We start from the raw sequence: 19,216 nt of genomic DNA, 5'->3' as shown, positions 1-19,216 counted from the left end.
CTGGTTCATCCTTGGGAGCAATTTCCAATTGCCTGAAGGTACCACGTTCATCTGTACAAACAATAGTACGCAAGTATAAACATCACAGGACCACGCAGCCGTCATACCGCCATAGTAAAAAAAAGTCCTATATCGACATAACCTGAAAGGCCACTCAGCAAGGAAGAAGCCACTGCTCCAAAACCGCCATAAAAAAGCCAGACTACGGTTTGCAACTGCACATGGGGACAAAGATCGTACTTTTTGTCCTCTGGTCTGATGAAACAAAAATAGAACTGTTTGGCCATAATGACCATCGTTATGTTTGGAGGAAAAAGGGGGAGGCTTGCAAGCCGAAGAGCACCATGCCAACCGTGAAGCACGGGGGTGGCAGCATCATGTTGTGGGGGTGCTTTGCTGCAGGAGGTACTGGTGCACTCCACAAAATAGAGAGCATCATGAGGCAGGAAAATTATGTGGATATATTGAAGCAACATCTCATTGGTCACAAATGGGTCTTCCAAATGGACAATGACCCCAAGCATACTTCCAAAGTTGTGGCAAAATGGCTTAAGGACAACAAAGTCAAGGTATTGGAGTGGCCATCACAAAGCCCTCACCTCAATCCTATAGAATATTTGTGGGCAGAACTTAAAAAGCGTGTTTGTGCAAGGAGACCTACAAACCTGACTCAGTTACACCAGCTCTGACAGGAGGAATGGGCCAAAATTCCTAAGACAGGGAATTTTTACTAGAATTAAATTGTGAAATTGTGAAAAACTGAGTTGAAATGTATTTGGCCGAGGTGTATGTAAACTTCTGACTTCAACGGTACATTATTTGCCTTCAGAGGTGAATGTATCAGATCAGTTGCTGTGGTAATTGTTTTGTTGTTGTGCATTATCCTCAAACAATAGCATGGTATTTTAGTTGTTGTAATAGCTACTGTAAATTACATACTATAGAGACAGTAGAGAGACAGAGAGAGAGAGACTGCAGAGACCGTAGAGAGAGAGACTGCAGAGAGACAGTAGAGAGAGAGAGACTGCAGAGACCGTAGAGAGAGAGACTGCAGAGACAGTAGAGAGAGAGACTGCAGAGACAGTAGAGAGAGAGACTGCAGAGACAGTAGAGAGAGAGACTGCAGAGACAGTAGAGAGAGAGACTGCAGAGACAGTAGAGAGAGAGACTGCAGAGACAGTAGAGAGAGAGACTGCAGAGACAGTAGAGAGAGAGACTGCAGAGACAGTAGAGAGAGAGACTGCAGAGACAGTAGAGAGAGACAGACTACAGAGACAGTAGACAGAGACCGTAGACAGGGACAGACTGCAGAGACAGTAGACAGGGACAGACTGCAGAGACAGAGAGAGACAGAAAGAGAGTAGAGAACACAGTATGCCAGCTGACCTGTGTCATTTCATTAAAGTAGAAATTACATGACAGCTCTGTTCTTCACATGTTCTCAAATAGGTTCCTCACAAAATAAACATCTAAACCTCGGTGTGCATTTTGTGTTAGAGTTGTTTACACATAAAATCCCACTAGACCAGCGCTTCCTAACCTGAAGAACAAATTAACTGAAAATAGAAACATCATCATATCTCCTGAGACCAAGATTGAGGGCTTTGAACCCTCTCATCCTAATATCCCTAAATATCCACAGCCTTGGAGGTAAAACATCTTAAAAGCAGGAAAAAACACATAGACGGGAAGGCAGTGTTGTGTTCATGTCTTCGTGCTCTAAACCCAAGTAAAAACGCTAAGCTCTGTTATCAACCAACCTAAATGTATGACTGAGGCTTATGTCCAGAATGGCACCCTATTCTATTGTCAAAGGGGGGGGGTAGGTGGTGGGCGTGGCAGGGGGCTTGACAGGGGGCGCGGCAGGGGGCTTGACAGGGGGCGCGGCAGGGGGCGTGATAGGGGGCGCGGCAGGGGGCGTAGTTGACCCATTAGCGCCAGAGTTTGTGAGTGGAGTTGAGCAGTCAGAAACGGTGATGGACATCGAGTCTTTTCAGCGAGCCAACCGGTAGGTTACCATGATGTCAGATGGCCTCTGTTTACTCTTTCTGCAGTGAGGATTCTTTAGAGAATTATTTTACAGCAGATCCGCAGATAATCGTTGTTTTGATCTCAGAACCAGTATTAGCAGTCTGTAAATCAGGGAGCCAAATGAACGGCTCTTTCACCGATGCATTTCGGTTCCTGACATCCACCAACCTGACATCGCATCTCTAATGTTTTTAATGATCAGATAATTCAGTTGTAACGGTCTCACATTTTACACACAACTTTAAGTCTGTTCCAGACTCAGACTCCACTTCTGTCTTTAACTCTGTTCCAGACTCAGACTCTACTTCTGTCTTTAACTCTGTTCCAGACTCAGACTCTACTTCTGTCTTTAACTCTGTTCCAGACTCAGACTCTACTTCTGTCTTTAACTCTGTTCCAGACTCAGACTCTACTTCTGTCTTTAACTCTGTTCCAGACTCAGACTCTACTTCTGTCTTTAACTCTGTTCCAGACTCAGACTCTACTTCTGTCTTTAACTCTGTTCCAGACTCAGACTCCACTTCTGTCTTTAGTACTGTTCCAGACTCAGACTACTGTCTTTAACTCTGTTCCAGACTCAGACTACTTCTGTCTTTAGTACTGTACGACTCAGACTCTACTTCTGTCTTTAACTCTGTTCCAGACTCAGACTCTACTGCTGTCTTTAGTACTGTACGACTCAGACTACTGCTGTCTTTAGTACTGTACGACTCAGACTCTACTTCTGTCTTTAGTACTGTACGACTCAGACTCTACTTCTGTCTTTAACTCTGTTCCAGACTCAGACTCTACTTCTGTCTTTAGTACTGTACGACTCAGACTACTTCTGTCTTTAGTACTGTACGACTCAGACTCTACTTCTGTCTTTAGTACTGTACGACTCAGACTACTGCTGTCTTTAGTACTGTACGACTCAGACTCTACTTCTGTCTTTAGTGCTGTACGACTCAGACTCTACTTCTGTCTTTAGTAATGTACGACTCAGACTACTGCTGTCTTTAATACTGTTCCAGACTCAGACTACTGTTGTCTTTAGTACTGTATGACTCACACTACTTCTGTCTTTAGTACTGTATGACTCACACTACTTCTGTCTTTAGTACTGTATGACTCACACTACTTCTGTCTTTAGTACTGTATGACTCACACTACTTCTGTCTTTAGTACTGTATGACTCACACTACTTCTGTCTTTAGTACTGTATGACTCACACTACTTCTGTCTTTAGTACTGTATGACTCACACTACTTCTGTCTTTAGTACTGTATGACTCACACTACTTCTGTCTTTAGTACTGTATGACTCACACTACTTCTGTCTTTAGTACTGTATGACTCACACTACTTCTGTCTTTAGTACTGTATGACTCACACTACTTCTGTCTTTAGTACTGTATGACTCACTCTACTTCTGTCTTTAGTACTGTATGACTCACACTACTTCTGTCTTTAGTACTGTATGACTCACACTACTTCTGTCTTTAGTACTGTATGACTCACACTACTTCTGTCTTTAGTACTGTATGACTCAGACTCTACTTCTGTCTTTAGTACTGTACGACTCAGACTACTTCTGTCTTTAGTACTGTATGACTCAGACTCTACTTCTGTCTTTAGTACTGTACGACTCAGACTCTACGTCTGTCTTTAGTACTGTACGACTCACACTACTTCTTTTCTTCCAATAGCCTGATTAGAAACGGTCTCTGGTGCACATGGGATCATTCATTTTCTTGCCAACAATTACACAGGCTGTGACCTATTTCTTGGTCGACTCGTACCAACATCTCAGCACATTATTGGCTAAATGAATCCAACCGAATAAGCCTAATTAAAATAAGTGATGAAGGACATGAGCAGTACCAGAGCAGTACCAGAGCAGTACCAGAGCTTGTGGCTCAGCAGTACCAGAGCAGTACCAGAGCTTGTGGCTCAGCAGTACCAGAGCTTGTGGCTGAGCAGTACCAGAGCTTGTGGCTGAGCAGTACCAAAGCTTGTGGCTCAGCAGTACCAGAGCAGTACCAGAGCAGTACCAGAGCTTGTGGCTCAGCAGTACCAGAGCAGTACCAGAGCAGTACCAGAGCTTGTGGCTGAGCAGTACCAGAGCTTGTGGCTGAGCAGTACCAGAGCTTGTGGCTGAGCAGTACCAAAGCTTGTGGCTCAGCAGTACCAGAGCAGTACCAGAGCAGTACCAGAGCTTGTGGCTCAGCAGTACCAGAGCAGTACCAGAGCAGTACCAGAGCTTGTGGCTGAGCAGTACCAGAGCTTGTGGCTGAGCAGTACCAGAGCTTGTGGCTGAGCAGTACCAGAGCTTGTGGCTCAGCAGTACCAGAGCTTGTGGCTCAGCAGTACCAGAGCTTGTGGCAGAGCAGTACCAGAGCTTGTGGCTGAGCAGTACCAGAGCTTGTGGCTGAGCAGTACCAGAGCCAAATTGTAGCGAGAGAGAACGCTAGTCCAGCTCCTTTATTATTGTCACACAAGTCGATGTCTCAAGATTCAAGTTGAGAGAACATGCAATTGGCATGCTGACAGCATGAATGTCCACTCTCTGTTGCCAGAGAATTTAATGTTCATTTCTCTGCCATAAGCCACCTTCAATGTCGTTTAAGAGAATTTGGCAGTACGTCCAACCAGCCTCACAACCGCAGCCCAGGACCTCCACATCTGGCTTATTCACCTGTGGGATCGTCTGAGAACAGCCACCCGGACAGATGATGAAACTGTAGGTTTGCACAACCGAAGAATTTCTGTACAAGCTGTCAGAAAACGTGTCATCTGCGTGCTCGTTGTCCTCACCAGGGTCTTGACCTGGCTGCAGTGCAGCGTCTTAACTGACTTCAAATGGGCAAATGCTCACCTTCAATGGCTGGAGAAGTGTCCTCTTCACAGATTAATCCCAGTTTCAACTATCACAGGTAGATGGCAGACAGTATGGTGTTGTGTGGGCGAGCATTTTGCTGATGTCAACGTTGAGAAGAGTGCCCCTGGTGGAGGTGGGGTTATGGTATGGGCAGGCAGGCAGGCAGGAACAGAGGGCCCCCTGGTGGAGGTGGGGTTATGGTATGGGCAAGCAGGCAGGAACAGAGTGCCCCCTGGTGGAGTTGGGGTTATGGTATGGGCAGGCAGGAACAGAGTGCCCCCTGGTGGAGGTAGGGTTATGGTATGGGCAGGCAGGCAGGAACAGAGTAGAGGGTTATGGTATGGGCAGAACGACAGATTTGTACCTTGTCAGCTCGGGGATTTGAACTTGCAACCTTCCGGTTACTAGTCCAACGCTCTAACCACTAGGCTACCCTGCCGTCCCCACTATGGGGAATATGGTGCCACTTCTGGATGCAACTCTAGCCTCAACATCAACGAGTCTGGACCACCAAAAAATCTAGCTTTAAAACAGCCCTGGCCTCCACACTGGTCTCCACACGGGCCCGGGCCTCCACACTGGCCTCCACACTGGCCTCCACACGAGCCCTGGCCTCCACACGAGCCCTGGCCTCCACACGAGCCCTGGCCTCCACACGAGCCCTGGCCTCCACACGAGCCCTGGCCTCCACACGAGCCCTGGCCTCCACATGAAAACAAAGTGTTGGAGAAGAACGTAAAAGTGCAATATGTTCCATGTAAGAAAGCTAACGTTTCAGTTCCTTGTTCAGAACATGAGAACATATGAAAGTTGGTGGTTCCTTTTAACATGAGTCTTCAATATTCCAAGGTAAGAGGTTTTAGGTTGTAGTTAATATAGTATTTATAGGACTATTTCTCTCTATACTATTTGATTTTCATTAACCTTTGACTATTGGATGTTCTTATAGGCACTTTAGTATTGCCATTGTAACAGTATAGCTTTCGTCGCTCTCCTTGCTCCTCCTTGGGCTCGAACCAGCAACACAACGACAACAGCCACCACATCGAAGCAGAGTTACCCATGCAGAGCAAGGGAAACAACCACCCCAAGGCTCAGAGCGAATGAAGTTTGAAACGCTATTAGCGCGCGCTAACTAGCCAGCCATTTCACTTCGGTCACACCAGCCTCATCTCAGGAGTTGATAGGTTTGAAGTCATAAACAGCGCAATGCTTGAAGCACAACGAAGAGCTCCTGGCAAAACACACTAAAGTGCTGTTTGAATGAATGTTTACGCGCCTGCTTCTGCCTACCACCGCTCAGTCAGATACTTAGATACTTGAATGCTCAGTTAGATTATATGCAACACAGGACACGCTAGATAATATCATCAACCATGTGTCGTTAACTAGTGGTTATGATTGATTGTTTTTTATAAGATAAGTTTAATGCTAGCTAGCAACTTACTGCATTTGTGTAACAGGCAGTCTCCTTGTGGAGTGCAATGAGAGGCAGGTGGTTAGAGCGTTGGACTAGTTAACTGTAAGGTTGCAAGATTGAATCCCAGAGCTGACAAGGTAAAAATCTGTCTTTTTGCCCCTGAACAAGGCAGTTAACCCACCGTTCCTAGGCCGTCATTGAAAATAAGAAATGTGTTCTTAACTGACTTGTCTAGTTAAATAAAGATTAAATAAAGGTGTAAAAATATATATAATAATAAATAAATAAAAATCGGCGCCCAAAAATACCGATTTCCGATTGTTATGAAAACTTGAAATCGGCCCTAATTAAAATTGCCCATTCCGATTAAATCGGTCGACCTCTAGTCTCCACCACAGACACACATTCTCACATTATATTCACATTCAGATAATTTCATAGTTATTACAACATACGTTGTTAAAGTTATTACTTACAAAATGCGTTCTTGAATAGGAATGAAACTATTTGACAACTGGATGCAAATATAAACGCAGGAAAATATATTAAGTAAAGAAAGTCTGATATTGTGACAGGATTTCTTGAAACAGTTCGAGCTAAAGACACTTCAGTCCCCCAACACACCTTGAGGTGACACTTCTCACTTCCTCACAACAAATCCTCTTTCTGCCTCACAACAAATCCTCTTCCTGCCACCATAGAGTTACACACCCCTTCATACGTTACTACGCAACACCAGCCCCTACCTTCATTTAACTAGGGAGGTCAGTTAAGAACAAATTCTTATTTACAATGACAGGCTACCGGGGAACAGTGGGTTAACTGCCTTGTTCAGGGGCAGAACAACAGATTTTTACCTTGTCAGCTCTGGGATTCGATCTAGCAACCTTTCGGTTATTGGCCCAACGCTCTAACCACTATGCTACGGAGCCTTCCAATACACATTTATGTCAGTCCATGTGTGTGTGATATCTATCTATCACACACACTTCCATCTCTCCAATGCCAAAACAATCAACAATCATCATCCTCCCACCAAAGATTAGTGTGAGTCTGAGTACTTTCCCTCCAGTCAATGTGGTTTGATCCAGGCGTAAGGATACAATCTGCTGCTTCCTCCACAGCCCTAATGACTGGCGGTCCTGTTTTTAGCAGAAAATTCCATAAAATGGAAATTTCACCTTTTCCAGATTTGGAGAGTTGATCAGTGGATCACAAAGGCATGTGATGAGAGAGGGCTAACCTCTGGGGAGCTAGCTAGGAGAGGGCTAACCTCTGGGGAGCTAGCTAGGAGAGGGCTAACCTCTGGGGAGCTAGCTAGGAGAGGGCTAACCTCTGGGGAGCTAGCTAGGAGAGGGCTAACCTCTGGGGAGCTAGCTAGGAGAGGGCTAACCTCTGGGGAGCTAGCTAGGAGAGGGCTAACCTCTGGGGAGCTAGCTAGGAGAGGGCTAACCTCTGGGGAGCTAGCTAGGAGAGGGCTAACCTCTGGGGAGCTAGCTAGGAGAGGGCTAACCTCTGGGGAGCTAGCTAGGAGAGGGCTAACCTCTGGGGAGCTAGCTAGGAGAGGGCTAACCTCTGGGGAGCTAGCTAGGAGAGGGCTAACCTCTGGGGAGCTAGCTAGGAGAGGGCTAACCTCTGGGGAGCTAGCTAGGAGAGGGCTAACCTCTGGGGAGCTAGCTAGGAGAGGGCTAACCTCTGGGGAGCTAGCTAGGAGAGGGCTAACCTCTGGGGAGCTAGCTAGGAGAGGGCTAACCTCTGGGGAGCTAGCTAGGAGAGGGCTAACCTCTGGGGAGCTAGCTAGGAGAGGGCTAACCTCTGGGGAGCTAGCTAGGAGAGGGCTAACCTCTGGGGAGCTAGCTAGGAGAGGAACGGTGTGTGTGTGTGTGTTAAGTTGTGTGTGTGTGGGGGGAGGGGGGGGGGTTGGCCTATGGGGAGCTAGCTAAGAGAGGAACGGTGTGTGTGCGCGCGCCTATGGCGAGTTAGAAGAATGACACCACTATGACAACTCCAACTCCCCACGACCACGACCGGCTGTTCCTACTGCTAAAGAAAGTGCATCTGAAACTTACAAAACACAAAGCTGTAACTGGTGGTCGACTAAACAGCTACAAATGACACAGCAAACATTTTAACTGCGTAGAAGACAACTGTTGATGCTTTGACCCTTGTTATACCACACAATCTAGAGAGTGGTTACTCTGCCCAGAGAGCACCACCACTGTGTGTGACATTAGTTTTACAACACCAATCAATCACTGCTGACACGTCACGTTACCCATAAAGACCACACGCATAAAGACCACACGCATAAAGACCACACGCATAAAGACCACACCCTTTAAAACAGATAAAGAGCTCTACTTGCTCCACCATTTTAAAGTAATCAAACCAACTGGGTTCAGACAATTAACCAATTTTATTTGTCAAAATTGGGTTGATTGGTTTGTGGCCGGGGACTTTAATGCAGGGAAACTTAATTTGGTTTTACCTCATTTCTACAGTGCCTTGCGAAAGTATTCGGCCCCCTTGAACTTTGCGACCTTTTGCCACATTTCAGGCTTCAAACATAAAGATATAAAACTGTATTTTTTTGTGAAGAATCAACAACAAGTGGGACACAATCATGAAGTGAAACGACATTTATTGGATATTTCAAACTTTTTTAACATATCAAAAACTGAAAAATTGGGCGTGCAAAATTATTCAGCCCCTTTACTTTCAGTGCAGCAAACTCTCTCCAGAAGTTCAGTGAGGATCTCTGAATGATCCAATATTGACCTAAATGACTAATGATGATAAATACAATCCACCTGTGTGTAATCAAGTCTCCGTATAAATGCACCTGCACTGTGATAGTCTCAGAGGTCCGTTAAAAGCGCAGAGAGCATCATGAAGAACAAGGAACACACCAGGCAGGTCCGAGATACTGTTGTGAAGAAGTTTAAAGCCGGATTTGGATACAAAAAGATTTCCCAAGCTTTAAACATCCCAAGGAGCACTGTGCAAGCGATAATATTGAAATGGAAGGAGTATCAGACCACTGCAAATCTACCAAGACCTGGCCGTCCCTCTAAACTTTCAGCTCATACAAGGAGAAGACTGATCAGAGATGCAGCCAATAGGCCCATGATCACTCTGGATGAACTGCAGAGATCTACAGCTGAGGTGGGAGACTCTGTCCATAGGACAACAATCAGTCGTATATTGCACAAATCTGGCCTTTATGGAAGAGTGGCAAGAAGAAAGCCATTTCTTAAAGATATCCATAAGTGTAGTTTAAAGTTTGCCACAAGCCACCTGGGAGACACACCAAACATGTGGAAGAAGGTGCTCTGGTCAGATTAAACCAAAATTGAACTTTTTGGCAACAATGCAAAACGTTATGTTTGGCGTAAAAGCAACACAGCTGAACACACCATCCCCACTGTCAAACATGGTGGTGGCAGCATCATGGTTTGGGCCTGCTTTTCTTCAGCAGGGACAGGGAAGATGGTTAAAATTGATGGGAAGATGGATGGAGCCAAATACAGAACCATTCTGGAAGAAAACCTGATGGAGTCTGCAAAAGACCTGCGACTGGGACGGAGATTTGTCTTCCAACAAGACAATGATCCAAAACATAAAGCAAAATCTACAATGGAATGGTTCAAAAATAAACATATCCAGGTGTTAGAATGGCCAAGTCAAAGTCCAGACCTGAATCCATTTGAGAATCTGTGGAAAGAACTGAAAACTGCTGTTCACAAATGCTCTCCATCCAACCTCACTGAGCTCGAGTTGTTTTGCAAGGAGGAATGGGAAAAAATGTCAGTCTCTCGATGTGCAAAACTGATAGAGACATACCCCAAGCGACTTACAGCTGTAATCGCAGCAAAAGGTGGCGCTACAAAGTATTAACTTAAGGGGGCTGAATAATTTTGCATGCCCAATTTTTCAGTTTTTGATTTGTTAAAAAAGTTTGAAATATCCAATAAATGTCGTTCCACTTCACGATTGTGTCCCACTTGTTGCTGATTCTTCACAAAAAAATAAAGTTTTATATCTTTATGTTTGAAGCCTGAAATGTGGCAAAAGGTCGCAAAGTTCAAGGGGGCCGAATACTTTCGCAAGGCACTGTACCAGCATGTTAAATGTGGAAACAGAGGAGAAAAGAAAAAAACTCTAGACCACCTTTACTCCACACAGAGATGCACAAAGCTCTCCCTCGCCCTACATTTGGCAAATCTGACTAATACTATCCTCCCGATTCCTGCTTACAAGCAAAAATTAAAGCAGGAAGCACCAAAAAAAAGTGGTCAGATGAAGCAGATGCTAAGCTACTGTTTTACTATCACAGACTGGAATGTTCCGGGATTCTTCTGATGGCATTGAGGAATACACCACATCAGTCACTGGCTTCATAAATAAGTGCATTGATGACGTCGTCCCCACAGTGACTGTACGTACATACCCTAACCAGACGCCATGGATTACAGGCAACATCCACGCTGAGCTAAAAGGGTAGAGCTGCCGCTTTCAAGGAGCGGGACTCTGGCCCGGAAGCTTTTAAGAAGTCTCCCGACGCTCGTCGGAGCTGCCCAGTGACGCGAACCTACCAGACAAGCTCTTACTTCTATGCTCGCTTCGAGGCAAGCAACACTGAAGCATGCTTGAGAGTACCAGCTGTTCTAGATGACTGTGTCATCACACAGTCATGAGTAAGACTTTTAAACAGGTCAACATTCACAAGGCCGCAGGGCCAGACATGCGCTGACCAAATGGCAAGTGTCTTCACTGACATTTTTCAACCTTTTCCTGTCTGAGTCTGTAATACTAACATGTTTCAAGCAGACCACCATAGTCCCTGTGCCCAAGAACACTAAGGCAGCCTGCCTAAATGACTAGCGACCGCAGCACTCACATCTGTAGTCATGAAGTGCTAACGAAGGATGTGCTAACGAAGGATGAGAAATATGTTAACTCTTTTGGGATAGGGGGCAGCATTTTCACTTTTGGATGAATAGCGTGCCCAGAGTAACTGCCTCCTACTCTGTCCCAGATGCTAATATATGCATATTATTATTAGTATTAGAGGTCAACCGATTATGATTTTTCTTCGACAATACCGATATCAATTATTGGAGGACCAAAAAAAGCCGATACAGATTAATCAGACTATTTTTTAAATTTGTAATAATGACAATTACAACAATACTGAATTAACACTTATTTTAACTTAATATAATACATCAATAAAAATCAATTTAGCCTCAAATAAATAATGAAACATGTTCAATTTGGTTTAAATAATGCAAAAACAAAGTGTTGGAGAAGAACGTAAAAATGCAATATGTGCCATGTAAGAAAGCTAACGTTTCAGTTCCTTGCTCAGAACATGAGAACATATGAAAGTTGGTGGTTCCTTTTAACATGAGACATCAATATTCCCGGGTAGGAAGTTTTAGGTTGTAGTTATTATATGAATTATAGGACTATTTCCCTCTATACCATTTGTATTTCATTAACCTTTGACTATTGGATGTTCTTATAGGCACTTTAGTATTGCCAGTGTAACAGTATAGCTTCCGTCCCCCTCCTCGCCCCTACCTGGGCTCGAACCAGCAACACATCGACAAAAGGTACATGAAATACAAATTGTATAGAGAGAAATAATCAGTCAACGTCTAATCCAGACTTCTGTTGTGTAACAGCGTGGTTACAGACAAACATCCAGACTTCTGTTGTGTAACAGGAGGGTTACAGACAAACATCCAGACTTCTGTTGGGTAACAGGAGGGTTACAGACAAACATCCAGACTTATGTTGGGTTACAGGAGGGTTACAGACAAACATCCAGACTTCTGTTGTGTAACAGGAGGGTTACAGACAAACATCCAGACTTCTGTTGTGTAACAGGAGGGTTACAGACAAACATCCAGACTTCTGTTGTGTAACAGGAGGGTTACAGACAAACATCCAGACTTCTGTTGGGTAACAGGAGGGTTACAGACAAACATCCAGACTTATGTTGTGTAACAGGAGGGTTACAGACAAACATCCAGACTTCTGTTGGGTAACAGGAGGGTTACAGACAAACATCCAGACTTCTGTTGGGTAACAGGAGGGTTACAGACAAACATCCAGACTTCTGTTGGGTAACAGGAGGGTTACAGACAAACATCCATCAGACTTGTCTTCAGGGGTCGCATTAGCTTTCAGAAATAGGCATTTTCAAAATTGCAGACCATCAAAACAAATCTGTGTTTTAAACCATTTCAGTAGCCTACACATTAGTCACACCAACTATGGTCCTGCAGTACATTAGCTAATTTACTTTACTGTCGCTCTTCGCCTGCCCAGCAGTTCAGCTAACTGGAGAGAAACGCATCTAAAACCCGTCTATTCTCCAGGTTTTCTAAAGGGACCTACCAATTGTTGGAACAAAGCTTTAAAACACAGAACACCCTCTGGTGTCAGCTAGTTCTCTGATCTTCATTTCATCTGAGTCAGGAAGTTCACAAAGACCTTACCAGAACTTCAGAGCATCCTTGTTGCCATGGCTGTTGTGGAGGTGGCGGACACAGTGGAACAGACACAGGAAACTCTCCAGGCACTGAAGACTGACCTGAGAGGGGAGAGAAGAGAAGGGAGAAGATTGACCTCAGGGTGTCTAAGATGTTCCTAGTGTCTCCCCATTTAAAATGTCCACCCATAAATGTTGAAGGTACGAGAAGATCTTAGAAAGCTCTGGCTTACGTGCTACCTCACGTAGCTAGGATACAGGGCAACGTGTTACCTCACGTAGCTAGGATACAGGGCAACGTGCTACCTCACGTAGCTAGGATACAGGGCAACGTGCTACCTCACGTAGCTAGGATACAGGGCTACGTGCTACTTCACGTAGCTAGGATACAGGGCTACGTGCTACTTCACGTAGCTAGGATACAGGGCTACGTGCTACTTCACGTAGCTAGGATACAGGGCTATGTGCTACTTCACGTAGCTAGGATACAGGGCTACGTGCTACTTCACGTAGCTAGGATACAGGGCTACGTGCTACTTCACGTAGCTAGGATACAGGGTTACGCGCTACCTCACGTAGCTAGGATACAGGGTTACGTGCTACCTCACGTAGCTAGGATACAGGCTTACGTGCTACCTCACGTAGCTAGGATACAGGCTTACGTGCTACCTCGTGTTGTTCGGATACAGGGTTATGTGTTACCTCGTGTTAGGATACTGTGTTACGTGCTACCTCATGTAGCTAGGATACAGGGTTACGTGCTACCTCATGTAGCTAGGATACAGGGTTACGTGCTACCTCATGTAGCTAGGATACAGGGTTACGTGTCACCTCGTGTTAGGATACTGTGTTACGTGCTACCTCATGTAGCTAGGCTACAGGGTTACGTGCTACCTCATGTAGCTAGGCTACAGGGTTATGTGCTACCTCATGTAGCTAGGCTACAGGGTTACGTGCTACCTCATGTAGCTAGGCTACAGAGTTACACGCTACCTCATGTTGTTAGGATACAGGGTTGTGTTACCTCGTGTTAGGATACTGTGTTACGTGCTACCTCATGTAGCTAGGATACAGGGTTACGTGCTACCTCATGTAGCTAGGATACAGGGTTAGCTGGCTCTTTAGGTCACCATGTCTCACCATGTCCACTAGCTCATTAAGTCACCATGTCCACTAGCTAGCTCATTAAGTCACCATGTCTCACCATGTCCACTAGCGAGCTCATTAAGTCACCATGACTCACCATGTCCACTGGCGAGCTCATTAAGTCACCATGACTCACCATGTCCACTGGCGAGCTCATTAAGTCACCATGTCCACTGGCGAGCTCATTAAGTCACCATGTCCACTGGCGAGCTCATTTAGTCACCATGTCTCACCATGTCCACTAGCTAGCTCATTAAGTCACCATGTTTCACCATGTCCACTAGCTAGCTCATTAAGTCACCATGTCTCACCATGTCCACTAGCTAGCTCATTAAGTCACCATGTCTCACCATGTCCACTAGCTAGCTCATTAAGTCACCATGTCTCACCATGTCCACTGGCGAGCTCATTAAGTCACCATGTCCACTGGCGAGCTCATTAAGTCACCATGTCCACTGGCGAGCTCATTAAGTCACCATGTCCACTGGCGAGCTCATTAAGTCACCATGTCCACTAGCGAGCTCATTAAGTCACCATGTCCACTAGCGAGCTCAATAAGTCACCATGTCCACTAGTGAGCTCATTAAGTCACCATGTCCACTAGCTAGCTCATTAAGTCACCATGTCCACTAGCTAGCTCATTAAGTCACCATGTCCACTAGCTTGCTCATTAAGTCACCATGTCCACTAGCTCATTAAGTCACCATGTCCACTAGCTAGCTCATTGAGTCACCATGTCCACTAGCTAGCTCATTAAGTCACCATGTCCACTAGCTCATTAAGTCACCATGTCCACTAGCGAGCTCATTAAGTCACCATGTCCACTAGCGAGCTCATTAAGTCACCATGTCCACTAGCGAGCTCATTAAGTCACCATGTCCACTAGTGAGCTCATTAAGTCACCATGTCCACTAGTGAGCTCATTAAGTCACCATGTCCACTAGTGAGCTCATTAAGTCAGATGTAGCAGAGCTGGATAGATACTGTGTCCAGAAGCAGAACAACACCAGAGCCTGACATTAGTGAGCTCATTAGGTCACCATGTCCACTAGTGAGCTCATTAAGTCAGATGTAGCAGAGCTGGATAGATACTGTGTCCAGAAGCAGCACAACACCAGAGCCTGACATTAGTGAGCTCATTAAGTCACCATGTCCACTAGCGAGCTCAATAAGTCACCATGTCCACTAGTGAGCTCATTAAGTCACCATGTCCACTAGCTAGCTCATTAAGTCACCATGTCCACTAGCTAGCTCATTAAGTCACCATGTCCACTAGCTTGCTCATTAAGTCACCATGTCCACTAGCTCATTAAGTCACCATGTCCACTAGCTAGCTCATTGAGTCACCATGTCCACTAGCTAGCTCATTAAGTCACCATGTCCACTAGCTCATTAAGTCACCATGTCCACTAGCGAGCTCATTAAGTCACCATGTCCACTAGCGAGCTCATTAAGTCACCATGTCCACTAGCGAGCTCATTAAGTCACCATGTCCACTAGTGAGCTCATTAAGTCACCATGTCCACTAGTGAGCTCATTAAGTCACCATGTCCACTAGTGAGCTCATTAAGTCAGATGTAGCAGAGCTGGATAGATACTGTGTCCAGAAGCAGAACAACACCAGAGCCTGACATTAGTGAGCTCATTAGGTCACCATGTCCACTAGTGAGCTCATTAAGTCAGATGTAGCAGAGCTGGATAGATACTGTGTCCAGAAGCAGCACAACACCAGAGCCTGACATTAGTGAGCTCATTAAGTCACCATGTCCACTAGTGAGCTCATTAAGTCACCATGTCCACTAGTGAGCTCATTAAATCACCATGTCCACTAGTGAGCTCATTAAGTCAGATGTAGCAGAGCTGGATAGATACTGTGTCCAGAAGCAGCACAACACCAGAGCCTGACATTCAGCAACGAGGCAGGTGGGACTTTCCAAAACAGGAAGAGCAGAGAAAGACAAGCCGCCTGACTTCAGCAGCATCACTACCTCCCGTCTTGCTCGGTCCTCTATGCTACATTATTCAGGTGACTACCTCAGTCGTGGCCCTGCTCTGCCAGACACGAGGATGGAGGGACTGAATGGGTTGTCAGGTCCACACAGCAGAGCAGGGCCAACTGTTTAGTTTGACAGCTCACAGCATGATGTGGTGACTCAACATCCTTCCTCTGTGTATTACAACATTCAGTGGTCAACAGGAACAGACTCCTCAAACTTCTTCCACCATCAGAGGCCTTTGTCTTAACAGTACTGGGTCTTACAGTAACTAACTTCACAGTTACTGTAAAGTGGTGTTAACTGTTTTACAGTAACTAGGCTAGCCTTACAGGAGAGTGTAGTTAATTAAGTTTTACAGTAAGAGTGCTAACTGTGTTTTACAGTAACATCAACCCAATATTAAAACAAGAGCACACTACAAGAGCCAGACTGACCAGTGTCAAGAGAGGACAGGGCAGGAGAGCAGTGGGCACCCCGGGAGGAGATACTGAGAGGGACAGAGGTCCTGGACATCCCGAAGGGTATACTGGACAAGTATCATCACACATGCACCGCCCACCTGAGGATCCATTTCCTGTGTTTGAGGGGTGCAACATCCACTTCACTGTGTTGATTTCTGTCACTCCTCTTTCAGACTCATTTTCCCCGTAACGTTACGACTGCAGAAATGTTTGTAATGATCCAAACACACCCAGGTAATGGCTGAAATGGGCTCAACAGACTACATGCTTTCATTAGCGTCGATAAGAACGCTAAAAGCTTTGTCAATTACAGGGCCTTCGGAAATTATTCACACCCCTGGACTTGTTACACATTTTGTTGTTACAGCCTTCGTTTACAAATGGATTCAACTGGTATTTGTTGTCACTGGGCTACACACACACACACACACACACACACACACAGACACACACACACAGACAGACACACACAATACGTCATAATGTCAAAGTGGAATCATGTTGTTAGAAATGTTTACAAATCAATAAAAAACAGCTGAAATGTGAATAAGTATTCAACCTCTCTGTTATGGCAAGCCTACATAAGTTCATGAATAAAAGGTCACATAATAAGATGCATGGACTCACTATGTGAGCAAAAATAGTGTTATTAAACATGATGTTTAAATGACCACCTACCTCATCTCTGTACCCCAGACACAGTCGAGCAGTGAATTTCAAAAACACAGATTCAACCACAAAAGACCAGGGAGGTTTTCCAATGTCTCGCAAAGAAGAGCACCTATTGGTAGATTTTTTTTTTTTTTTTAATTAACTGCATTTAACCATTTGAGCAGGGTGAAGTAATTCATCACACTGTGGATGGTGTATCAATACACCCAGTCACTACAAAGACACAGGCGTCATTCCAAACTAAGCTGCCAAAGAGGAAACTGCTCAGGGATTTCACCATGAGGCCAACGGTGACGTTGTCACAGTTTGAGTTTAATAGCTGTGATAAGAGAGAACTGAGGATGGATCAACAATATTGTAGTTACTCCACAATACTAACCTAATTGATAGTGAAAAGAAGGAAGACTGTACAGAATACAAACTATTCCAAAACATGCATCCTGTTTGCAACAAAGCACTAATGTAGCAATGCAAAAAATGTGAAAAAGCAATTACATTTCTGTTCTGAATACAAAGTGTTGTGTTTGGGGAAAATCCCATTCATTGCTGAGTACCACTAGTCAGCATAGTGTTGACTGCATCATGTTATGGGTATGCTTGTAATCATTAAGGACTGGGGAGTTTTTCAGGATAACAAAGAAATGTAATGGAGTTAAGCACAGAGGAGAACCTGGTTCAGTCTCCCAGACAGTGGGAGATGAATTCACCTTTCAGCAGGACAATATCCTAAAACACAAGGCCAAATATACACTGGAGGTGCTTACCAGGAAGACAGTGAATGTTTGAGTGGCAGAGTTACAGTTGACTTAAATCTACTTGAAAATCTATGGCAAGATTAAAATGATTAACAACCAATTTGACAGAGCTTGAAGAATTTTCAAAATAGGCACATTTTGCACAATCCAGGTGTGGAAAGCTCTTACCCAGACTAACAGCTGTAACCAAATACACTTCCACAAAGTATTGACTCAGAGGTCTGAGATATTTCAGCATTTCCTTAACAATAAATTGGCAAAAATGTCTATAAATATGTTTTAGCTTTGTCATTATGGGGTATTGGGTAAAGATGGGTCAGATGGGTCAGACTAACACAACAAAATGTAGAATAAGTCAAGGGGTGTGAATACCTCCTGAAGTAACTGTAGTCTACCCACACTGTCTCTGTTGGCTAGAGAGAACGTACCAATACTTCCTGAAGGAACTGTAGTCTACCCACACTGTCTGTTGGCTAGAGAGAACGTACCAATACTTCCTGAAGGAACTGTAGTCTACCTACCCACACTGTCTCTGTTGACTAGAGAGAACGTACCAATACTTCCTGAAGGAACTGTAGTCTACCTACCCACACTGTCTCTGTTGACTAGAGAGAACGTACCAATACTACCTGAAGGAACTGTAGTCTACCTACCCACACTGTCTCTGTTGGCTAGAGAGAACGTACCAATACTTCCTGAAGGAACTGTAGTCTACCCACACTGTCTCTGTTGGCTAGAGAGAATGTACCAATACTTCCTGAAGGAACTGTAGTCTACCTACCCACACTGTCTCTGTTGGCTAGAGAGAACGTACCAATACTTCCTGAAGGAACTGTAGTCTACCCACACTGTCTCTGTTGGCTAGAGAGAATGTACCAATACTACCTGAAGGAACTGTAGTCTACCCACACTGTCTCTGTTGGCTAGAGAGAACGTACCAATACTTCCTGAAGGAACTGTAGTCTACCTACCCACACTGTCTCTGTTGACTAGAGAGAACGTACCAATACTTCCTTAAGGAACTGTAGTCTACCCACACTGTCTCTGTTGGCTAGAGAGAACGTACCAATACTACCTGAAGGAACTGTAGTCTACCTAACCACACTGTCTCTGTTGGCTAGAGAGAACGTACTAATACTTCCTGAAGGAACTGTAGTCTACCCACACTGTCTCTGTTGGCTAGAGAGAACATACCAATACTTCCTGAAGGAACTGTAGTCTACCCACACTGTCTCTGTTGGCTAGAGAGAACGTACCAATACTTCCTGAAGGAACTGTAGTCTACCTACCCACACTGTCTCTGTTGGCTAGAGAGAACGTACCAATACTTCCTGAAGGAACTGTAGTCTACCCACACTGTCTCTGTTGGCTAG

At 44.9% G+C, this 19,216-nt stretch overlaps 1 protein-coding gene across 1 annotated transcript in view; it reads right to left on the bottom strand.

Moving 5' to 3' along the window:
- The window catches only part of LOC139367856 (lysosomal trafficking regulator), a 231,284-nt gene that overhangs the window by 191,786 nt on the left and 20,282 nt on the right, over window positions 1-19,216 (bottom strand). Inside the window, exon 3 of the mRNA XM_071106189.1 lies at window positions 12,820-12,914. Within this exon, the coding sequence (XP_070962290.1) occupies window positions 12,820-12,914 (95 nt within the window). The remainder of the gene's footprint in view (window positions 1-12,819; window positions 12,915-19,216) is intronic.

This window comes from Oncorhynchus clarkii, chromosome 16, assembly GCF_045791955.1.
Source record: "Oncorhynchus clarkii lewisi isolate Uvic-CL-2024 chromosome 16, UVic_Ocla_1.0, whole genome shotgun sequence".
Classification (NCBI taxonomy): Eukaryota; Metazoa; Chordata; class Actinopteri; order Salmoniformes; family Salmonidae; genus Oncorhynchus; species Oncorhynchus clarkii.
The sequence above is the reverse complement of the archived record's forward strand: the minus strand, read 5'-3'. Positions and strand labels throughout refer to the sequence as shown.